The sequence below is a fragment of the Leguminivora glycinivorella genome, chromosome 8, assembly GCF_023078275.1.
Source record: "Leguminivora glycinivorella isolate SPB_JAAS2020 chromosome 8, LegGlyc_1.1, whole genome shotgun sequence".
Classification (NCBI taxonomy): domain Eukaryota; kingdom Metazoa; phylum Arthropoda; class Insecta; order Lepidoptera; family Tortricidae; genus Leguminivora; species Leguminivora glycinivorella.
Window position 1 is genome coordinate 17902754 of NC_062978.1, and position 26279 is coordinate 17929032.

General features: G+C 36.5%; 1 protein-coding gene across 1 annotated transcript in view; it reads right to left on the reverse strand.

The window, feature by feature from the left end:
- Nucleotides 1–22295: 22295 nt before the first annotated feature.
- The window catches only part of LOC125228876 (protein O-mannosyl-transferase TMTC1-like), a 100201-nt gene continuing 96217 nt past the window's right edge, over nt 22296–26279 (reverse strand). The window contains exons 13-14 of the mRNA XM_048133575.1: nt 24363–24486; nt 22296–24013 (exon numbers count right to left, since the gene is read on the reverse strand). Coding sequence (XP_047989532.1) covers nt 23648–24013; nt 24363–24486 — 490 coding nt within the window. The 3' untranslated portion in view covers nt 22296–23647. The remainder of the gene's footprint in view (nt 24014–24362; nt 24487–26279) is intronic.

A 26279-nucleotide genomic window follows, 5' to 3' on the forward strand; every position in this document is an offset into this window, starting at 1 on the left:
ATACTTTACTACGGTCAGCGCCCGTTTATGCGACCTGGAGGATAACCCCTGCCAAACAAAATTCTTAATTACATGGTTATATATTATCATATACCAATGAAACTTATATTTTTAGAAAGAGCATGAATAGACGCAAAAATTTTATAATAACATCAATTGCGGTAAAGTTATTGTTTATTGAGTTAGACGCATTTTTTACTAGTACTTGTGGAATTCATGCGCGATAAAAAAACACATATTTTTAAATATTTCCTAAATGGTTAATTTTATGAGCATAGTTATTTGAAAACAATTAAAGTAGGTTTAATAAGCTTTCAAATGACACCTCGCACGAACAGATTGGTGCCATAGGACTCGAGATGTGAATAAATATCTATGATGGTCGGTCGCCATCTTTCCCCCCCTTTTTCTCGACCCGTCCCCCCCTCCTTAAACTAAAACAGGTCAATTCGTAATCTGGAGAGAACGAGGAACATATCCATACCTGTTTTAGGTATTTAGAAGAGATGTCGACGAAAATCGTGAAGGAGACGACTTGTGGCCAAATTGGCTCTAGACTATAATGCGTGTACGTCTGAACGGCATCCATTTTTCTTTTATTTCTGTCTGACTGACAGTAATGACGTGGCAATGACGTCAGCATAGCAAATGTTGCCATAGAAAAATCAAAAGGGCTCTATAGATCATAAGACATTTGACGGACCGGATGCGACTAAAATTTATCCAGTATGAATGGGGCTCTGCAGACTATGTGGAAAGAATTGTAGAATAATAAAATAGAGACAGTGATTTGACGTTTACATTCAATCTTAATGCTTTTTTTTATATAAATATGAAATAAATAAATAAATATTGGGGACATCTTACACAGATCAACTTAGCCCCAAACCTATCAAATTTTGTGCTGTGGGTGCTAAGCGACGATATGCCTATTTGAATGGATAAAATCATGCTGTATACATGGAAAACATCCATGACTCATATAAATAATATATTTTGTGGAATTTCATTAAGGAAAAAAAAAAAATTTTTAAAGTAAAACTTTGTTTAGACATTTAGTATACTATGACAAATTAAAAGGTCAGTTGAAGAACACCAAATTTCAAACTTTCTATGTTTTGCTAAATAACGGATCGTAGAACCATATTAGTTATAAAATGACATAAATAGGTAATGCGTAGTAGTACAGGATTTACTAGCTTTTGCCCGCGGTTTCGCTCGCATACTGTTCGAAACGTAATTCTTGTTCAATCGTTTATGAAACAAAGTAAGATTTCAGTTGGATCTGTAGATGTCGGTGTACGGTACTTTAGCCATGTTACCATCGTTGAATAACAATGCAACAATCGTTGCAATCATTTATTTAGAAAAATAGTACGTACATTATTATGTGCAACCAAGTCTTATATTTCGTCATGTTTGGAAACTTTCACTCATGTGTCTTTCCATCTTTTTTATGTAATACGTCGGTGGCAAACAAGCATAAGGCCCGCCTGATGTTAATAAGCTAATGATAGGTCAGTATGTATGTATGTGTGTATGTTTGTAACGATAATACTAGAAGATAGTTATGTCATAGAGTTAGAAGATGTTATCAGAGCAGTCAGGCGTAACAAGTTAGGTACTTGTATTATTTTTCCTACTTACAAAAGGAGAATTCTTAGCAGTATCATCTTCCATGATTTAACTTTGCGTCTTGAACTATAAGTTAAAAAAAAATGTAAGTAATTAATACTTAACGGTAATTGGTATCACATACAATATTTTGCAGTTTTGCGTGCCGTTTGTATAGGGTTAATGCGAAAGTTAAATGTAAGACGTGATTGCATAAGGTGATTCATAAAGTAAAAAATAACATAGTCTCTGTACTTACGATATAAGTACCTATGGTTATTATTTTTAATTTCTGATCAATTTGAAAAATTGAAATAGCAACAAGAAAAAGGGAGAGCTTTTTAATTATGATATCGTACATTATTTTTACTGTCATTATCTAAGTGGACTTGCAGGTATGTCAGAAACAGTAAAATTGAGCGTATGAGGAAGGATGAAATCTGAACGAGTAGTATAAATGAGATTCGCATAATAGAAAGAAGAGAGGTTTAGCTAGATGAATGGATGAAGAGTCGTTTGAAGATATGAAGGGTTTCCTCATGTTTGCAAGTTTGAGAATAGTGACGGCAGTTATTGGAATTTTAGAATGGGGAAAGGGTTACACAAACTTGTTACCACGAGAGTTAGGTGTTAGGATAAATAATTTATACCTTTTACAGGTACATTCTTTTGGTAACAACATACTCTACATGCCGCTAACAAACGAACTAAACACACACCCTGTGTCTTTATGGGATAAATCAGATAATTTTGTCTGGCATATATAAAAAAAATGTGACTTAACATGGAATCATATTTATAAAATTGTTGATTTGATTAAAACATTGATTGTCTGATTACTCTTATAATTATACATAGGACATTATGCCGAGAAAGGAGGAAAATTATTGATTAGTATTGAGTTGTGGACTGGTTCCTTGAACTATGGGGAGAACAGTTGTCAGTGGCTACCTGAGAATAGAAAGGCTTTTTCTTTCTAGTGAAGAGATCTTTGTAAGTTCATAATATCTGTACAATGGAGATAGCGGGTTACCTGTCGGACAATGTGACTAACTACCCATATGAGGATGCAAGGATTTTACCATTAGGGTACATTTGATTCACAACCAAATGCTTTTACTGGAATGAAAATTCTGGCTGGTGGCAATTTGACTCATGTGTCTGGGTAACTATTAAGTTCATAATTCGTGCTGGATCAGTGAGGTTCTTTTGAGTATTGGTCACTTTTATTCACCACAACTATGAAAATGGGAAATTGAAAATTTCAATAACTGAATTATTTTATTGGTTATTTTCGTTTAACACAAAATGTTATTTTGAATCAAACGAAAATAAAAGGGGCAGATGTAACGGACCACACAGTCCTCGGTTCAAATCATAAGATATATCTATAATAATTATGCTTAGAAACAAATGCATACAGAGATAAAAACTTAAAAATTGCAAATAAATAAAACGAAAACAACTTACATACGAAATGGAATTCCAACAAATTAAAAATAGAAATTCTCGGAATTAAAACCGGCACAATAGGCGTTTTAGGCACAATAGGCGAAATCGGCACAATAGGCGTTTTAGGCACAATAGGCAAGTCCGGCACAATAGGCGTTTTAGGCACATCTGGCGAAATCAGACATTGTTAGCCATAAAACAACACAGCGCATGCGTTAAAATCGGGACAATAAAACTCAGAGCGCAGCGTCAGAGAGGGCATTCGGCGAGGGAACGTTGAGGTGTTCACATCTGAGGGTTAGGTAGGCATTCGACTAGGAATCGTTGAAGGAACACATCAGGAGGTTAAGTAGGAAGCGGATTTGAGATACAAGATTGAGAGGTTGGAGACTGGCGAGAAGGTATCTTGGTAAAGTAGACTTGAAGACTACAAGTAAGTGTCCAAATTGTTTATTTTGAATGTGTTTATATTTGTAATTTTAGATTAGTGCTATTTTCTGAAGGTGATAATTTTAAATAGTGGTACTTATTCATTTCATATGAACAAGATATTCATGAATGTTATATTTATGTGGTAATTATTTAAAGTCGTTCAAATTTCAATTTATTTATTACATACAATTAACACTAACAGTTAATTTGGAATATTATTAATTAAAATTCGGATCTGAGTATCTCTAATATGACTACTATATGTAACAAAATAGATACATAAAATATTACACATATTTACTTTATGTACATACACATTCTATTAGCTAGAATCTCTTTGGGTGATTAGAAGGATATTCATACTATTGTCTCATCCTTAAGTAAGATAATTTTGCTATATCAATGAAGTAGGATTAATAACTTTATTTATTGTTCATAACATGTAAACTTTATTAGAGTTAAAGGATAACTTGTGGGAATTAATACTAATACTAAATACTAGGGAGGCATAGGACATCTATGGATGTTAGGATCCTGTCGCTATCAAGGAGAATCATTGATATAAAAATAAGATTGTTCACAAAAGTTGAATCATTGACACTAGCCTCGAGATTGGCAGACTTTGGAATCATCATTCCATTTTCATAATATGGTTAACGATAACGTTGTCTGGGAGACCAAACAATTCTAGCATTGACTAGTGAAACACGATGTCAAGCAATGGACCACTATACTCGGAACGTGGGAAATTGCACGCATATAGAATTTATATTTTGTGATCTTGGACAACCTTCGATGGCTATGGCCGAACCAAAATATATATATGGGATGGCGTGTGAGTCTGGGGTTTTGTCGTTCGAAAGGCTAGATCAATGAAGTATTTGTCTTAGTATCAAAAGAAGGTCAATGAATAGGCCCAATAAAGGGTATCAAAATAGATATTCTGTTTCCTTGATAGACCAGGGGTAGGCAGAGCAGTTTCTATCCTGACGTTAGAGGACTTGGTTGCAGAAACATCCCAAAACATATAAAATTATACCGGGATTAAAGGATCCTTGATTAAATATTTGATATCTACTATTATGGTAGTACATTTTTAAGTAGAGCAAAGACACTTTACATCAGTTTACTTTTGTTCTAAGGATCCCATTTGTTCAATGTTTGATAAAGCATAAATTGAACCAGCAACCTAGTTTGTACATATGCTCGAGCGAGGTCCTTATAATAGGCTATATTATATTATACACCTATTATTCCTACGTATAAGGGACTCGTGGGTCGGAAACAATTAACCCCATTTTAAATAATGTCTTGTATTTAATTTTAATATATTTCCTGTATTTATATTCCTTACACAATTTTACCATTCTCACACACTTTTATCTCGACACACTAAATTCTTTCACAAATGACGTTCACTCTGCTTATTATATCTCAAGTGAATATATTACTGCCTTAGTTTTATCAACTTAAATTTAACTATAATAGCAAGTTCCTAAAGGTAAAAAGAATCTGGATTACTACGCACAACTACGGGGTCCTACCACTTACTAGACGATCACAGTATTTGTTTTAATGGCCAATTTTTAATAGTGTATTGTTTTAATTAGGGCTAACAATTTGGACTTAAGTTAGGTAATTTAGGGTGTATTTAATTAAGGGGTAGCGGGGTGTTATAACGGCGCGGATAGTCCGACGGTTCCTCTCTCTGCAGCCCTAACCACCGGCAGCAGAGGTTGGGCCCTGCCCCGCTGCTGGCGGCACCCTAGGCTAGGTTTTTTATAATGTGTTTATATGTTTTATATTGTTTTTTAAGTGTTTTATTTTATTTTACTTTTATACTCATATTGTAAAAAACCCAGCTTAAGAAAAGAGATAAATAAATGAGTATAATTCGTTTATAATGGTTTATTATTTTATTTATTTATTTAATCTTTATTGCACAAAGAAAATAGAAGTGTACACAAGGCGGACTTAATACTATAAGGCATTCTCTACCAGTCAACCTGTCTCTGCAAAACAGAGAAATTAAATTTTAGTTCACTGATTTGCAATACAATATATACGTGCCTAGGAAAATCGGATATTTTTGGAGTTTTTGTTTACCTTTTTAACCGTCGCCACATATCTCATTAACCGTCGCCTCATATCTCAAGAAGGACGGTTATCAAGTCGTCTGTATGTTTTTTTTTTTTTTTTTTTAATGTTTGTTCCTCGATATCTCCGTCGTTACTGGACCGATTTTGAAATTTTTTTTTAATTGAATGTATATGCATACAGATTGGTCCCATTTTTCTCAGAACCCAGTTCTGATGATGGGATCCTGGAGAAATCGAGGGAACTCCTCGAATCTGAAAGGCATACATATAGTGATTTTTGTGTTTTTAAAGGAACAGCATGCATTTAGGTACGGAACAGTGACATTTGGTGCAGTGGAACCTCTGATGATGGCCAGAATAGAACTCTTCAAATCTGAACGGCACACTTATAGTGACTTTGGTATTTTTATAAGAACAGCATGCACTTTCATCCAGAACAGTGACATTTGGTGCAGCGGAATTGCTGATGATGGTCAGAACCGAACTCCTCAAATCTGAACGGCACGCTTATAGTGACTTTGCCATTTTTATAAGAACAGCATGCGCTTACGTCTAGAACAGTGACATTTGGTACAGTGGAACTGCTGATGGTCAGAACCGAACTCCTCAAATCTGAACGGCACGCTTATAGTGACTTTGGTATTTTTATAAGAACAGCATGCACTTGCGTCCAGAACAGTGACATTTGGTGCAGTGGAACTGCTGATGATAGTCAGAACCGTACTCCTCAAATCTGAACGGCACACTCATAAGTGACTTTGGTATTTTTGCAAGAAAAGCATGCATTTAAGTTCAGAACAGTGACATTTATTTATTTAGTTATGTTTGTTAAGCATATTGAGTTTTCAAGTCAAAGTTTGTCAAGCTTCGATTTCTTATAATATAATATCGGATTCATGAGGAATTGAGGAAACTCCTCAAACCTTAACGTTATACGTATATTCATTTATGTTGCCATCTAATAATTAAAGCATTAAAAGCAGTTTTAAAAAATACCTACACATTTCTACATAATCCAACATTCGCAAGTAACTTTCACCAGAACCCGAAAGGCGACGGTTTTTTTTTCTTAAAAATTATTGTTTGTTATTTACATCAAATGTAAGCTTATTTTACAAATTACAACGGTTATTATTGTATAGTATGGTTCGACATGCTTTTGGCCGGTTGTTTAGTATTTTCCTCGCTAAGCTAAATGACAACGGGAGGCTTACGTAACTGCAATGGTTCTGTTAGTAGGTAACTAAGGGTTTATTTGCCAACGTAATTATTTCCAGGATTTATTTATTTAACAAAATTAACTTTAACGCAAATTGATTTTATTAAGTACCTTTTTGTTAACGGTATAACTTAGTATTTATACCGATGGTGGTGCACTTTTATTTTGACATAAAATGATGATGAGGCCATTTTGCTATCATTTGCTAGTTCACTTTTCTTTAAAAGTAAGGTCATGGTCGTAGAAAAAGTATTGTATGCAACGTTCTTTACCTGAGTCAAAAAATAAAAAAAATCAGCTTCATCTCAAATTGTTACCGACGCCACTCGCCTTTTATGACCTCTCTACGCTATCGAGTACGTATGTATATATTAAATATCACACGGATCAAAAACTCATTGTAGCCACACTTTACTTATTATCAATTTGATACTTCTAAGTCTGGTCTAGACTTAGCAATGCATCAAAGAGAAGTTTGTAAAATTGCAAATGTTCTCATGGAATGTTTTCGGTATTGTTCTTCGCATATTTATAGACGATCTTTAGGGTCAATTAAGTCAATTTCTATATTTCTATGACATTTAATGAGTTGATAATAAACAGCAGTCTTGTAACTCAAAGATCGAATAAATAAGTGATCGTTAATTGTTGATAACATTGCGTTAATCCTACATCCATCTTAATCTTAAAGATAATATTCTCAATGGCAACTTCTCATGAACATTTCTAGTAATTGACGGAAATTTTGAGAACGAGTTCTGCAGCAACTTGTACATTGCTTATCTTATCTTATCTTAAATCTGCGGGGGCCCTTACGGATACACTTCGACCCATCGGGATCTTTTGTGCAATTACCCCCTACGATCCTAAGATCCTTCAGCTATTCAGGAGCTTCTCGTCTATCTCCACGTATCGGATGATGAGTAGCTCATGGGTAGCTCTCTGAAGTCCTTCGGTGCCAGGTAGCCTGCTCCAAAGTTCTTCATTCTTTGTCTGGCGAGGGCGTGACATTCACACATTAGATGTCTGACGGTCTGTTCCTCTTCGCCACACATGCGACAATCAGTGTTGTCGGCGTTTCCCATCTTGGCCAAAATTCCTTTGACCCCGTAATGGCCTGTGAACACCCCCGTTATAATTTGGAGTTGTCTTTTGCCTAGCTTCCCTAGCTTTTTGCTCCATCCAGAGTCTACCCTCTGCATAAAGAGCTTTGAATGCTTCAGACCAACCAGGGCATCCCACTCTTTTTGGTGACTAGCCTTTGTTTGGTCTTTCATAGCCGTTCTAATGGTTCCTTGTGAAAGGCCCACATAAGGTTCCGGGCCTATGAAGTTGTCTTCAGATCCGGCCTTGGAAAGTTCGCCAGCGTTTTCATTGCCAATGAAGCCTTCGTGCCCCGGTATCCATACCAGTTGCACCTTGTTTTGCCTTCCAAGCTTGTTAAGAGCTTGGATGCCGTTTAGTACCAGTCTGGAGGTAACTCTGGGCGATGTGAAGGCTTTGAGTTCCGCTTGACTGTCGCTGAGTATATGGATAGTTTTACCTTGGGTTTGTCTAACTATATTCTCATGTACACAGGCAATTATTACAAGCAATGTACATTGCTAGTCAGACTGTAATATTTGCTTCGTGCCTATTTTTATTTTGTTTTAAAATGAGAATAAATGTACAACTGAAATGATATTTTTAACTGTAAATGTTTTAACTCATTTAGTATGCAGAAATATTTTATGCTGGCATCTGTTAAACTGAAAACATTACGGACGAAAAATAAGCAGCGATTTTTGCTGGTTTTTTAGCAGTTCATCAAAAATGCAAACCTTCATGAAAATGTATGCAGTTTGGGCGTAGTTAAAAGAAAATAGTAGGACGTTTTCCTAAAATCAGGATAGTAAGACCTTTGAAGTAAATTGATATTACCGTTTCTTTAATTTCCTCCCCTATACTCATAGGAAATGAAAGTTTGCCAGGGAAATAATTTGAATATAGCTTTTGATTATGTTCTGTTTTCCAGCTACCCAAAAGGTTGTTTAGAAGAAATCGTTTTTTAGCGATAAGACCGCCTGTTGTTACCTAGTTATACTCTCACTCAATATTCTGTATTGTTTTACATGTAAATTGTTGCAATAAAGAATATTTACTTACTTACCCTTTATGTAAAACCGACTTTTCTGTATTGACTATGACATCTAGTTTTGAAAATTCGACGCATCAGCAAAAAATCGTCCGCTCGCTTGTGATGCAGATGTGAGCGAAGCGAGGGCATCTAATCTCATGTTTGTTTTAGCGACAGCTCTTTTAGGTTTGGCCATTGGCTATTTTGACAGCTTAGGGAATACATATTAATATTGTCTTCGGTTAGCGCGATAGTTACTCATGAAATAAAACTATGAAAACGGATTATATTGCATAAAATTAATCGGGATGTATTATTATAAATTCATTACACGCGATATAATCCGTTTCCATAGTTTTATTTCATTAGGGAGGAATGAGGATATTTTCATTCGTCGTGTCAGATGGGATACTTGGCTATATTATTATTATTTAGTGGTCTTAAAATATGCAGCTCTTACATGCCTATTTTAATTTTATAAAATAATAAACGTTGTCAACGCTATTGCGATTTCAATAAATTTTGTATTGTAGATGAGTTTTGTTTTAGTTAACAAAATTTCATTTTGACACTGGGATTCGCTACTTGAACGACTCGTGCTGCCCTCATTTTGTGGGCTTTTCCATGTCAAATCGTATGGTGTCAAATAATTATCCACGGCCGCCGTTAGCATTAATGTTGAGCATGTCCATAAAATGACGTGTATTTGTGTCCATCAGCGCCAATCTGTCACGCAGGGTGTCAATATCCATCCAATCTATTATCTCACCGAGATCGAATTTATATCCTCTAGTAATTAAAATTATAATAAATCTCTTGATTATTTCTGGTCTTCTAAATAACGCCTTAAATTAATAAAATAATAAGGGTTCAACTCAATTACAGATTGGGGCTCGTTTATTCAAATATTGCTTGTTGAACGCTGAAGGTGACGAAACTTTAAAAAAACTTTCAAAAAGAGAACAAAATCTCTCTGAACGTACTAAAAAACCGACCCCACTCTTCCATGTAATCAAAAATGCAAATCTCCGAGTGTAAATTATGCTGATTTTACGTTTTTTCTGCGTTGAAAAAACTGATTTTCATTTTCAGAGCTTTGTTGGTAATTTCAGCAAGTTAAGTTGAATTTCCAACTCGATTACTGCGAGGGTGGGATGACTGTTAAATAATGTGTGGAAAGTGTTGAGTTACGCCCGTCAACAAAATGTTGGTAAAAAAAAAGTAACATTTTCAACTAATTGATAGATAGAACATGCCAAATTATATCCATTATTGATTCCTCATACATAATATCGACCCATCCATTTACTTATTGAGGGCTGATTTCTAGGATAAAAACTACCATTTTTCCTGAGATTCAAACTATTTCTGAAATAAATTTAATCAATAAATCTCTATGCACTTACTAGCACCAACTAAGAGAACGAAAGGTGAAGCGAGAACAGTAACGCATGCAAGTTCGCGCACCGCGTAAATTATTATATTTTATATTATTTTTCATCATCATAAGCGCTGGTGGCCTAGCGATAAGAGCGTGCGACTTTCAATCCGGAGGTCGCGGGTTCGAACCCCGGCTCGTACTAATGAGTTTTTCGGAACTTATGTGCGAAATGTCATTTGATATTTGCCAGTCACTTTTCGGTGAAGAAAAACATCGTGAGGAAACCGGACTAATTCCAATAACTAAGGCCTAGTTACCCTTCGGGTTGGAAGGTCAGATGGCAGTCGCTTTCGTAAAACTAGTGCCTACGCCAAATCTTGGGATTAGTTGTCAAAGCGGACCCCAGGCTCACATGAGCCGTGGCAAATGCCGGGATAACGCAAGGAGGATGATGATTTTTCATCATCTAGCTTTTGTGGGTTCTGAGAGTGTTATTAGCTCGAACAATTTGTTCTCATCACTACTGTCTATAATTACTAGAGATGGGCCGAATATGGACTTTGCCGAATACGAATATTCGGCCGAACATTCGGTTCAGCTCTTACCGAACCGAACATTCGGCCGAATATTCTGTTACGCCATATATTTAAAGGGGATGTTCATTAAAACTATTAAATGATTGATAATGGTTACATAATATATGTCTTTTTACAAAACAATTGTATTTATATTTTGACGCATAGGTTTCTCTTTTTTTAGCAGTTCCTTAAAAAGCTACTAAAATAGGAGCTTATTATCCAATGGAATACATAATATCTTAATTGGTTATTTACTTTGTTTTTTCGGTATTTATTCGGCAATGCAACCGAATTATTCGGCCGAATACGAACATTGAAAAACTTGCCGAATATGCCGAATACCGAATATCTACCGAATATTCGGCCCATCTCTAATAATTACCATAAATTTATTTTAAATCAAAAATGTATACAAATGAATTTGAATTCCAGAATTTTAAAATGTCAGTGTAACTTAATTACATGCCTTTAGCACTTAATAAGATGAAAAAGTAAAATGAAAATTGACTTTACAGAAAATAAATTATCCTTTGTTTTCTTCAGCGTAGCCTTCACTGAAAAGTTACAATGTATATTGTAAAAACACGTGTTACTCTTACGTAGAAGTTATGCAAAGTTTGCTAAATGTGCGAGCCGTGCTGCCTACCAGTTTAGCGCCTGACTGTACTAAAGCTAGTTTAATGAAGAAACATGACTCGCAATGTTTTCTCGAGCGTATTTTGTTTTGTGTCAAATGTATATTTGGTCGCTAGGAGCCTGTACCACGTGTTTAAAACTTTTTAGAATACGTTACAAGGCATAAAGGCAGAAAATATAATATAGAAGGTGATGTGAACAGCGCCCCCAGATAACCGTCTCACCACCACCACCAATAACCATACAAATTCCGTACATTATTATCTTGGCACTCAGTCTCATGAAGTGCTGGTAGCCTAGCGGTAAGTACGTGCGACTTTCGTTCCGGAGGTCGCGGGTTCGAACCCCGGCTCGCACCAATGAGTTTTTGCGAATTTATGTGCGAAATGTCATTTGATATTTGCCAGTCTCTTTTCGGTGAAGGAAAATATCGTGAGGAAACCGGACTAAGGTCTGGTTTACCCTTCGGGTGGGAAGGTCAGATGGCAGTCGCTTTCGTAAAAACTAGTGCCTACACCAAATCTTGGGATTAGTTGTTAAAGCGGACCCCAGGCTCTCATAAGCCGTGGCAAATGCCGGGATAACGCAAGGAGGGTGATGACTCAGTCTCATAATAAATAAAGTTAACGTTCGAGTCGCTTTTAGATTTTTCACGTATTTCCAATTATTATTAATTCAAAGGTCAGCGTCACCTTTTATCAAATTAATCTGAAAAACTATAATCTGAAAAAAAAACCCGAATGTGTTAGTTGCAGCATAATAATCCTAGAGAGCGGACTAGCCAGCGGTGGATGTGCCGCAAATGTTACTGTTAGCTCAGTGAGCATACATCATTGAGTGCGTACGTGATGACACTAGTCATGGTAGTTCGCATGTACATATGAGAATATGCGTGTGTTGCGAGCGAATAGGAGCGTTCATCTACAAAGTGTGCATGCTTTATGTGGGTTCAAGAGTCATTCGTATTCAATTACTTATAGTATTATATTGTAGTATTGTTAGTTTTATTCGTTATTATAGTTATGTTTAAACATAATATCTATTTAATAAGTCAAAGAGAAAGATATAAAGTAAACGAATGGACCGTGACGTCACTCCTCAGTATTTCATAGTAATTCCATATTAGCAAATTGTTTTGACAGTTCTTAAAAAGAAGCCGATTTGACTAGTAGGAAAGTAGTCTATTGTATGCAATTTCAAATCTGTTATAAATGGTTGTACTGGAATACGTTGATTTAAACTTATAAACACGCTGACATAAGCATATGCAATGAAACATGGTTTTGACAGAAAGGCAGGTTACTTTAGGCAACTTTAGGTTTATGAAATAAAACTATGGAAACGGATTAAATCGCGTATAATAAATTTACAATTCAACCCGACGTTTCGAACACTTTACAGCATTCGTGGTCAACGGCTGAGTCACCATAGCATAGTTTTATTTCATGAGTAACTATCGCGGTAACCGAAGACAATATTACTTTAGGTTTAGTTGGTGCTACTATTTCAGTTCATGTTTCCTGTATCGTAAGCACGCGTTTCTTGTGACTCCTAAATATTCCTCCTAATTTTAACAATATTTTTATTATTTTATTTTATTTGTACAATGTAATTTTTTTTTTTTTTTAAGCTGCCACAGTAACCGTGACCAGAACAAGCTTGCATCACCTTTGAACTGCAAATAGAAGTATTTGCGCTTCCAAACACTCATTAGTATCTAACAGGTAAGCGCGTTTAGCCGCACCTCACACCTAAACAATAACGAGACCAGAGTGTGTATATAGCCGAATGCGCAAACGCTCACAAAACGCTCACGATAATATATTTCGTAGCTATCTATCTCTATCGCTCTTGCGTATTGGAGCGATGGAGCCATACTACATTTCTGCGACGTTTCGGTGGCGTTTCGCGTCGCAGGAATGCCATTCGCGTAGCCCTTGACGACCATCAGTCTAAGAGCGTTATCACATTATCCGATCCTATATAGGAAGGATTTCAAAGGCAAATGTCAAAGTGAGCGCCTTTAATATCCATACTAATATTATAAATGGGAAAGTGTGTGTGTCTGTTTGTTTGCCCATCTTTCACGGCAAAACGGAGCGACGAATCGACGTGATTTTTTAGGTGGAGGTAGTTGTACATAATATATGTATAACTGTTTAGATAATTCAAATTCATCGTTGTTCAGTTAAGGTTCAAATTATGTACAGACAAAAAACGGGGCACTACGTCTGAAACCGGTCGTAATTTATAACCCCCCCACTTGTATGGCGGCAACCGCATCATCACTACCATCAGGGGCCTATTGCATAACCATTTACAACTCATATTACAAGCGGTAGTCCCCCTCCAATTCATTTTATAAGAAAGAGAGTTCCGCTTGTAATACAAGTTGTAAATTGTTATGCAATAGGCCCCAGGTGTGATCGTGGTCAAACGTCTACCTATTCATACTAAAAAAAAATACCCGCCCAGCAGGTTCAATCTAAGCAAAGTTCACGAATGCCCACCAGGCGGATTCTTGGTTGCGAAGGACTTTCTGTTACAAAATTGTCACTTTCTTTAACTTCATCTCGCTTCCATAAAATCACAGGCACACTTCCATAAAATAAATATAACCTAACCACAAAATTAAAATTTTGAAAAAACCCCCTACCGCGCCATAGTGGACCGATTATTACGAAACATGGCTAAGAACACTCCCGACGTCCCGACTAACTCAGCTTTTAGACAAAAAAAAAAACTATAAATCTAAATCGGTTCATCCGTTCGGGAGCTACGATGCCACAGACAGACACACACACAGACAGACAAACAGACAGACAGACAGACGGACAGACAGACAGACGGGCAGACGGACAGACGGACAGACGGACAGACGGACAGACGGACAGACGGACAGACGGACTGACGGACAGACGGACTGACGGACAGACGGACAGATGGACAGACGGACACACGGACAGACGGACAGACGGACAGACGGACAGACGGACAGACGGACAGACGGACAGACGGACAGGCGGACAGGCGGACAGGCGGACAGACGGACAAACGGACAGACTGACAGACGGACAGACACGTCAACGACACGTAACACCCCGACGCAAAAACGACGGGATGTTATAAGTTTGACGTGTCTGTCTGTCTGTCTGTCTGTCTGTCTGTGTGTGTCTATCTGTGGCATCGTAGCTCCCGAATGGATGAACCGATTTAGATTTAGTTTTTTTTGTCTGAAAGCTGAGTTAGTCGGGAGTGTTCTTAGCTATGTTTGATGGGGGGGTTTTCAAAATTTTAGTTTTGTTGTTAGGTTATAATTTGAGAGTAGGTATGAGAGATCCACACAGTGTGCTTTTACTTACAGTTTACAGTGTTAATAGGATCGGTGTAACCGGCGGCACGTGGTAGGGAAGCTCTGCTCGCGCCGAGATAATTTGATTACGTATGCATTAAGTGCATTTTCATTTCCCAGTGGAGTGAGATCTCTTTTAAATCCTACGACGTGGCTCTTAATGACCTGCCGAATATAAAATATACTGCTTAAAGAAACTTACCTTTTAAGTCATAAAATATTGGAATGGGTTCAAACAGCGAACTTCGAATACGTTTTAGGGTTTTCATAACTTAAACCAGGCCTAGCCGAATGAAAATTGTTGACACCAGACGCCAAAAGAAAGGCAGTTTGTCTCTGTCGCGCAATATAGAAGAGCAATAGAGATACAGTAAGCGTTTGTGTATTTAACTACGTATCCAAAGCTTCTACCGTGCCGTGACTTCTTGACGATACCTTCAATGATACTCGACAGCGTAAAAAAATCACATTCATTATCCATACTATACTAATATTATAAATGGGAAAGTGCGTGTGTCTGTTTATTTGTCCGTCTTTCACGGCAAAACGGAGCGACGAATTGTCGTGATTTTTTAAGTGGAGATAGTTGAAGGGATGGAGAGTGACATTAGCTACTTTTTGTCTCTTTTTAACCCGCCACTTCCTTAAAATGGGGGGTGGAACTTTCTATGGAGCATTCTGCAATTTTCGAATCCAATAAAATCACATATTTCCTGTGACTGTTACGTTCGACTTAACTTGTAACTTTAAAAAGTCATGCTAGAGGCTCCGGCGGGGACTGTGCACTTAATTTTTTTAAACAAATGATGCAGATTACGTGAAGCTTCCCAATGACATTGAAGCACCGGAATCTCCTTCCCGGACCCGGCCTGGTCTACCAAGTTTTACATCAGGCCCCGTAGCCGAATGGCATTTCTGCGACGCGAAACGAAAACGAAACGCCGCGGAAGATAGTCTGGCTCTTTCACCCTAATACGCAAGAGCGATAGAGATAGATATCTACGAGCGTTTCGTTTCGTGAGCGTTTCGTGAGCGTTTGTGCCATTCGGCTACGTACCCTGATCTGGCTAACACTTTTATTTGGATGACGCCCTTCTAGACTGGTTTTTCTTTGGAAGGAAGTACTTTAGAAGTTAAATTATGCAGGAACTTATTTTCCGTTAATTAGTCATCTATAAAAGCAACAAACAAACCTACCCACATCTATTAGGGCCACTTGCACCAACGCAAATGGAGGGTTAACCCACCATTTTATATGGAATATGACAGTTGACAACTCACTAACCCTGAGTTAAGTGATTGGTGCAAGTGGCCTTACAGTGTTGTTTATACCAAGATACTTCAATTTTTCAGCTTAAGCATTGACAAAATGTCGATATTGATTTGATTTTCAGCCGCCTTTTGCCGCCAGCCGCCAGCAGCAGCCGAGCTTTTGAAAACGGAGAACGCCGGTGCATTAAGGCACTAGTCCCACCGCTAGCTAGTAAACTATGAGCTATAGGCTATAAACACGAACAAAAGATAATCACTCCCGTGTAAATAAAACGGCGATATTTATAGTTACTCGCCCAGCGGTGAGCTATCAATATCGACATGTCTCTTTTATTTGCACGGGAGTGCTTATCTTTTGTTCGTATTTATAGCCGATAGCTCATAGCTTACTAGCTCGCGGTGCGACCGGTCTACCAGCATTAGTTGTACCTAGTGTACCTACGCGATGTTTTGTTTTAAAATAAACAAACACACGAATATTATAGTTTCAGTTTGCTTTTACACTCTCAACCATTATATACAGTTTTTTTTTTTTAAACCGGGCAAGTCCGAGTCAACTTCTGTCTATAGTGTGACGTGGCGTGGTGATAGACGTCATAGGTTCTAAACATATTTTTAGGTAGGTACCTAAATGATAATTTTAAATAAATAAAAATTTTGAAATATTTACCTAAAATAGAAAATATTTCATTCAGAGTGTTAAAATTTGCGAAATAAAGAAATTTTAGTTTTTGTCCTCTTTCCGTGACAAATTTCGCAATACCGGATTTTTTTTTCGGTGCATTTGTAGTAAAAGCGGTAGCAGTTAATATCGCACCTGCAATTAAATGTCGCCTTCAATCCCAGGATTTATTAGTTACAATAACTATAGAGGGTAAACGCATTGTAATGATCATAGATAGGTATTTACTCAATTTTCCATCCTCGACCAAGTCAACTTAACAGGAGAAGTAGGTAATTTCATTGAGTCACTCGTCTTAGAGTTATGTAACTATAAAACCAACAGATATAAAATATAGATCAACAGGTAGCCGTATCCGTAGAAACGTTCAAATACTTGAATTGAAACCCCTCAAAGCGGTCAGGCGTTCTCAAGTCGCGGGCGAAGACGTTGCCGCTTATAGCCCCTATCTATATTTATATTATGTTTATAGCCATATATCTATGTTTGCTATGTGAAACTTATAAGTACCTAGGTAGGTATTAACATGTAATATGCAGGTACATAATTCTCTACCTCTATGTGATTTTGTCGTTTGATAATACGTTGATATAACGTGAAAAATCTATCGCAAACACGACGCATATCGGCGACTACGAGTATACATACAGACGCAGTTTGATTACTCTGTCACACCACGTCTGCCGGCCTAGCCTAAATGACAATCGTTGACGCTAGACGCCGACACATACGCCGACGATAACGATATTATCGTAAGCGTTTAAGCATTTGGCTGCGTACCCTGAACAGCGATAGGAGTAGCTCTTCCTACGATACGCTTACGAAGCGATTGTGACTAGGTATCCTGTTCTAATCGCTTCTCGCTCATTGTCGATTTTAGGACTAGTGCCTTTCCGTGTCTCCCTTTACGTTGGCGATGCACTCAACTGATGAGATAAATTATTTCAAGACCTTCGTGAGTTTGTTGCGAACAATCTCAAGGCATTCCGCTGTACTATAGTCTGGAATGTAGACCCGGGAAAACATTTACCTCATGTAACGACAGCAACGCACTGGGTAGTGGGTAGCGGTAGGGCGATTACTCTCTTTATAGTAGGAATAGTCAGAGATGGATAGAAAATGAAGTAGGCCGGTTCACACGTATTAAAACTGTTGTCAACTCGCGTTCGCGGCGTTAACTAAATTTTAACTAAATTTTAATTTTTTTAAGCGACTTAAAGCGTGTAAACAATCAATTTAGTAATAAGTTACAAGTTAATATTTAGCGTGCACTTAAGCAAGTAAATTAGAATTTTGTCTATTTTTCGGTTAAGTAGGTGGGCGTGAACTACCACTTGATACGTTTGGACAGGCATGATTTAGTTAAATATTAGTTAATTGTATAAGTTTGGCGGAGCGGTTGCGATCGTATGTTCGTGAGTTATCTTTTTTGAAAAATGTCGAAGTGGTCGGAAGACACTACAGTGAAGTTTATTGAAGAATAATTATGTTAAACAAAGTTGCACTAGCGCCATATTCATTCCTTCTGCTTATCCAGTTTCTCACCCAGTCTTGTGGGTGCTCTCGTTTCCCTGTCTATTTCATCCTTCAGTTCGTCTAAAACCTCGCTGAATACGAATGTAATTACTGAATGAATGACTTGAACGCGCTGTTGATCGTCCATTTCAGGATGACTAAAGAGCTTAGCTGTTTACGACGTGTAAACGCTTACTTAAAATTAAGTCGCTTAAAATTAAGTTAAAATTTAGTTAATTACTTGACAACTTAATACGTGTGAACCGGCCTTAGATGATGGAAGTTGTCAGAATTTTCATGAATTAATTAAATGAACACTAAGCGTAATGAAAATAGTTTAAATTGAATTATTTGACTACAGGTAATCACAGTAAACAGTTGAGCCATTTAATTTTTTCAAATCCCACTTTCTTTGTAACATAGGTATTTTTTACGCGATTCATACTCAGAATCGCGAGGTCTTTCAATCCTGATAGGAGAAAAAGAATGTTTCAAAATTTTCATACCTTCCAACCCGTTACCGCCATATATGTATGAAAAAATGGTAACGGAATGGGAAAAAAACCTTGGGACGCTTTTATTCTTCTATTAGGATTGAAAGAGCTCGCGATTCTGAGCGGAAATCACATAAAAAATTCCAAATCTTTATGTGAATTTTGAAAAAAAAAATGGCCCAGTTAGTATGTTTGTCCTAACTTATATGGAAAGGTTGATATAACATAGTTATATGTATATGCAATAACAATAATAATAAGAAACTTGGGTGTGTTCAAAATGGTGTGTATTTTCTTGTAGATTTTGTAAAAACTTGAGAAGAGGTGCATTATGTAAATGTACGGTCGAGCAAATTGATTCTCTAGCAATTTACGGATAACTTTACGTTTGACAGCTCTTAGCATAAGTAAAGTCTGACCGAAAAGAGTAGTCCGTTTTCTCACATTGATTTGCAAGGAATGACACTACAATGTTTCTACTGTTAATAATCCATGTTTTTTTTTAAATATGGATTTTTTCTTTTTTATTGTGGAACGTACCACTTCATAAATCGCAAATTATAAATGCAGACATCAATCGCAATGAAAAAATCAACAGTCCCACGTTGGCCAGAGTAGATCACTGTTGATTTTTTCATTGCGATTAATGTCTGCATTTATAATTTGCGGAATGTTTCTACTTTTTAATTTCTAGTCTTTTTGGTCGGACAAACGTGGCTTGAACTGCAAATTGCTAAAGAATCAATTTCCTCGACCGTACCAAAGGGCTCGGATTGACTAAGTTGAAAGGTTGCAGACCGTAAAGTGCGCCGTTGTTTTATGCGATCAAGGAAATACGTAGAATGTATGAAACCTTACCTCAGCAGTTCTCAAAAAGTTTGCACAAAAATTAAGGAAAAAGTTAAATTTGTTTTTTTGTTCCTATTTTGTTACCAAGACTTTTTTGATGAATTGAGATTTTAGTGAGTTTTATTTCGTCAATAAGGTTCTCTAGTATTTATATTTTCTTAATTATAAAAATTATCCTGTACTTATATATCTTACGAAGGTAACTTTTATTACTAAATGTTGGTAACAAAATAGGATCAAATAAAATTTTCTGACGTGACTATGTACAAACTTTTTGAGAACTGCTGACCTAGCCAACGTCACAATCGCTTACATTACGTTAGCATAGTAAGTAAAGTCCACATTCACGGTACGATTCATCGCTTCGATCGATCGGACAGATATCGTGAACGATCGGTCGCATCGAAAGCGTCAGCCACACACGAGGTTACTCGCACGAGACGGAATAATAAAATCAGTAGGTATGAGATAAAAAAAATAGAATTGGTGGTCGCAAAGGGGCCACACACTTTCGATCGCACGGGATTTGTTGCGATTCCCATATCATATGCGATCAAGTAAATCGTTAACGATGTTGACATACACTGTCGATCGGTCGTTTCTATTGATCTGTTGAGACGGATCGTACAGATATATCGTAATTCGTACCGTGAATGGGGGGCTTAACCCCTGGAACGCCGTTGTAAAAAATTTGCTATTGAATAAATAACTTTCAATCTGTTAATTACAGTTTAAATTGCCTGGGACAGATCTGGAACAAGGCGCTTGAGGGGTTAAGTACGTAAGTAAGATCTTTATTGCAAAGCATGGTATTTGTATTTACATAGATGTAACAAATTATAGATGGATGATATACACATGGACCCCAGCAATTTTCCTTATAATTCCATATCGTAGATAGCACACTCGATCGCGCCAATACAGAAGAGCAATATAGAGAGCTACGAAGCGTTGTGACGTTGGTTAACACTTTCGAAACCGGGCTCTACGCGGCGCTACGACATTTTCGCTACATACGGGGAAACCCATGTAATCGGCTACGCTTCTACGAGCGGTGTACCCGACAGTCGGGTTCTTGGTAGCGAAAGTGTTAATAATAAAGGCATATATAACTCCGTATAGACAGATAAAGTCTAAGAAAAAAACGTACCTCAGTACCATACAGAAAAAGGTACGGTGGCCTAGATGGCATTACCTCAGCAATTCCCGTCAACTTTGTACAAAAATTAAGGGAAAAGTTAAATTTGTTTTTATTAATTCCTATTTTGTTACCAAGATTTTGTTGATGAATTGAGATTTTATTAAGTTTTATTTCGTCATTAAGGTTCTCTAGTATCTATATTTTCTTAATTATAACAATTATCCTGGATATATCTTACGAAAGTCGAATTATATTACTAAATGTTGGTAACAAAATAGGATCAATTAAAATTTGCAGACGTGGCATTGTACAAAGTTGACGGGAATTGCTGACCTACACCTTTGGGGTACGCTCAGCTAGATGGCGCCAATATTAATATTTGACATTTTAAAACATATCAAGCTAAGAATATGGGCCAAATTGTCAAAACTGAGGTTGAAAAGTTTTAAGCCTGTGTCGAGAGATGGCAGTCTATGCACTGTGATTACACATTTTACTTTGACAGTAACTCTCTATAATACTCGATCCTTTTGATAATAGGTACTTACCATGACAATTTGCATGCAAAAATGTACTTTTATGTGATTTTCTCTAAATTTCTTTGATTACCTACATGTGTTCAAAATTGCGTCTATCGCATAAAACAACTTTTAAGTTATAATACTTGAAAACACAGACTGATTACTTTTAGGTAACATAGTTATTCAATGCCGAAGACACGTATTAAACATGAATACAAGTACTATTTTTATTATTACAACAATGATCGTAATATCGTTAAATTATACACATCTTCTGTTTACATTCCATCAAATACATAAAATTATATATAATTTAATAACTTTGATCAGATATACAGTAGGTATGTAAATTAACGAAAAACTTTTACTAGAAATCGTGAATATTTAGGTCACACCGAACATCTTTTACTATGGGACCAACCCCAAAAGCAACAAAAAACAAAATTCCTTTCTCTCCCTAAAAAATGCACTTATCTTTTTTTTTATACTACGTCGGTGGCAAACAAGCATACGGCCCGCCTGATGTAAAGCCTTATCTGTTTACATGTTATAGAACCTTAACTTGAAATCTGTCAATTGTAATAAACTTTTGCCATATTAACATGATTAATTGAGGGAAGGTATGGATAAATTCGCACACATCCAGCAGGCCTCCGTGGCTCAGTTGGTAGAGCGATGGCTCTGGCAAAGCCTTAGGTCGCAGGCTTGAGTACTGCCAGAGATGTAATTTTTTCCATTTTTCCCTTAATTTAAAAAATATATTTTAACAACTGAAACATACTGTGAGTCTAGTGAAAAAGGGTATAACTCAAATTGACTCGGTGAAAAAGGTCACAAATCCGAGGTGGGACTTGTGCCCTTTTTCACCGAGTCAATTTGAGTTATACCCTTTTTCACTAGACCCACAGTATTATACTCGTGTGGTATAATCAAATTGCTTTAGTAGGTAACAATAAACAATTAATATTACAATTTAAAAGAAAAATTACATTTAAGTTATTGCTTTTAAAGATTTTTTTTAATTGTAGTATATTCCAATAAAAAGAAAATTTTGCAGTGGGTGCCATAAAATATGTTTTAATAGATTCGAGTATAATCTACTGCTACACAACATACAACAAAACAATATTGTGATTTCGAATGAGATTTTATATAATATTTCTTTGCTGAATAACAAGCATTAAGTAAGTAATTCAATTTTATACACATAATCTTTTTTTCCATCCTTATTCCGCTATAACTATTTGTGATTTTAGGCCAAATTTTTATTTCTTGCCAATACCCAACGTTTCTTATACCTATAAGCTAGTTTGATTCTCATTTATTATAAAAACGCCCCACCGAAATTTCACAAAAATATATTTTCCTTAATTTGCTTACTTACTACTTCCTATATTAATTATTTTTTCTATCTAGTGAAATTGATCTAAAAAAACGCTATAGTCAAAAAATACAAATAATTTAAGAAAATAATGATTTATTTAGTTTACATACAATGATAAATTAAATTTCTCGGTCGACCAGTTTGAATCCTAGGCCACTCTAGAACCTTGTCTTCTTAACACCGTGATTTATTTGCCATAGAAGTCACTTTGGCGTTGGCTGTTAAAAGGTAGAACCTTCCATTAAAATTGGTTGACAGTATCAACTTTAGAAACATGAGTAGTCGAATAACAATATGATTACTGTATTCTAATACAGCCCAGTGTGTAAATTTCATTCTAAATCGTTGTGATTTTGGATGATATTCTTTGGATAAGTTCGTTTTGCAGGTCTGTTCAAAAATCCATTCTGAATGAGGACCATTGTCCATGTTTTTTTTAGACAAGCTATATTTCTGAAACATGCTCATAATCCTGTTCATCCAAATAAAATAAAGGTTGAACCTAAACGATTTCGATACAATTCGTTTTCGAATGAAATTTACTACAGTCGAGGTACAAAGGCGAGAGGTTTCACATTTATTTTCATTTTTACACAATGTTTGAGGTAAAACCTTTTTTGAATACAATTAGTCACGATAATGCTTTTTCTACGGTAATAAATAAAAAGTAAAACATGGGCACTGAAAATGAAAATGGCATTAAAATAAGAAGAACAACATTTCTGACTTGACTGGTTGTGATACCATATTTAATAAAAAATCGTTTAACGGGACAAAATGCAATTTCACCTTTTCTTTGCAAAGCAAAGGTATTCCCAATAGTACACTTATTGGTTACAACTTTTCATTACAAAACAGTCACAATTCTCTTGTTTTTCTTGCATTCAAAAGCAATTCCTTAATCTAATATCTAAATCATTTTTATCGTTATATGTTCCAGGGGTGCACCTATGCTAGGTATCACATTAGTTTTAGTAACTTTTTTGTCTTTTCTTACCTTAGAAAAAGTTTTAGCTTTCAGCCCTGCGTCCGATTTGTTATGGATATTCTTTAACTGTGACGATATTGAAACATTCTTTTGTTTGGTCCCGCACGTTTTACAAACACACACACTATTTTTCTTATTGTCACTTTTCTTATTATTAACTACATTTGCTTGATTAGGTTTTTTGTCTTTATTATTTGTCACTAGTTTATTATTATTTTGCTTTTTATCTTCATTTGCTTTTTTCTCTTTAACTGAAAGCTGGTTATGGTCGAAACAAGTTGTTGATTTCTGTGAACAAAGGCATATAAAATGTATGTAGTACTAATGGAGAATTCAGCGAACTATTAAAAGGTATTAATTTACAATATTTGCATTATACTTTCCATTTAATTAATCTGAAAACATTACGTAAACAAATGAAATCTGCAAGCTCAATTTTGAAGATACCTACATTTATAATAGTTTTAAAGTAAAAAACACGGGGTAAAATTGAAGGGATTTCTTGTGGCAGAAGGTAGAATGAGTTATAGTGCTTCGTTATACGCATGTTTTTATCTTACCCCATGTTATGTTACAAAGATACTAAAACGTTCTAAGATATTGATTAAAAAAAAATCCTTGTTAGGTATATACTTACAGAAGAACTGACAGCTTCAGAATATATCCTCACTCGTCCCTCTAGTTCCATCTTGAGTCTCCATTCTCGCAGGTACATATGAGTAGTTGCTGCGTTATACCACCCACGCCGCCAGGTATGCCACCTGAGAACAATATTTTCCTCAAAACCTTTGATCTTGGAATAATTGAAAGTAAGGTGCATTAGGGTAATTCCGAATGACAGAAATGCTCAGGTAATTCCGAAAGGGGAATCTTGATATGATAATAAATGATGGTGATTTTTATGCGACTTTAGAAATTAGACGACTTTCGGAATTACCCTAATGCAGGTGTAGCACAGTATTTTCATGTTTTAAGGTTGTTTCTTATCATGAAAAACAAAAATGGCCTTTATTGTCTTTATCTAAATATATAAAAGAAGAAGCTGACTGACTGACTGACTGACTGACTGACTGACTGACTGACTGACATATCAACGCACAGCCGAAACCGCTGGTCCTAGAGATTTCAAATTTGGCACGTAGGTTCCTTATGTAGTGTAGAGGAGCACTAAGAAAGGATTTTCCAAAATTCACCTCCTAAGGGGGTCAAATGGGGGTTCAAAGTTTGTATGGGGAAACAAGATTAGTTTGACTATTTTATTCGAAACTTCACAGGAAGATTCCTTAAGACATATGACTGAATACGTGTTTCAGGTTTTTTGAAAATTTAACCCCTAAAAGGGTGAAAAGAGGGTGATAAAGTCAAAAAATCAATATGGGTATCGTTTTTATGGTTTATCGGGTCGCTGATCACGATAAATACAACGTTTTTTTAAATCTAACGAGGCGGAAGTGAAATACCTTCTCCTCTGTTGTGGTGCAATGGTGTTTAAATATCAAAAATATATATAAAAGAAGATATTGACTGACTGACTGACATATCAACGCACAGCCGAAACCGCTCGTCCTAGAGATTTCAAATTTGGCACATAGGTTCCTTATGTAGTGTAGAGGAGCACTAAGAAAGGATTTTCCAAAATTCACCTCCTAAGGGGGTCAAATAGGGGTCAAAGTTTGTATGGGGAAACAAGATTAGTTTGACTATTTTATTCGAAACTTCACAGGAAGATTCCTTTAGACATATGACTGAATACGTGTTTCAGGTTTTTTGAAAATTTGACCCCTAAAGGAGGTAAAGTCAAAAACACAATTATGGGTATCGTTTTTATGGTTTATCGGGTCGCTGATCACGATAAATACAACGATTTTAAAATCTAATGAGGTGGAAAAGATATTTTCTCCCCTGTTATTGTGCAATGGGGTTAAAATATCCAAAATAGCCATAAGTATAGGTTTAGTTTTTATCTATACTTCTGGTTCAAGATTTCAAATTGACACGGAAGTTCCTTATAGAAAGGATTTTTCAAAGTTCACCTCCTAGCATGATAATTTGACAGGGGCAAGGACAGGGACGGGGACGGGATAGGGTTAGGGTTAGGGTTAGGGTTAGGGTTAGGGTTAGGGTTAGGGTTAGGGTTAGGGTTAGGGTTAGGGTTAGGGTTAGGGATAGGGTTAGGGATAGGGATAGGGATAGGGATAGGGATAGGGATAGGGATAGGGATAGGGATAGGGATAGGGATAGGGATAGGGATAGGGATAGGGATAGGGATAGGGATAGGGATAGGGATAGGGATAGGGATAGGGATAGGGATAGGGATAGGGATAGGGATAGGGATAGGGATAGGGATAGGGATAGGGATAGGGATAGGGATAGGGATAGGGATAGGGATAGGGATAGGGATAGGGATAGGGATAGGGATAGGGATAGGGATAGGGATAGGGATAGGGATAGGGATAGGGATAGGGATAGGGATAGGGATAGGGATAGGGATAGGGATAGGGATAGGGATAGGGATAGGGATAGGGATAGGGATAGGAATAGGGATAAAAATAGG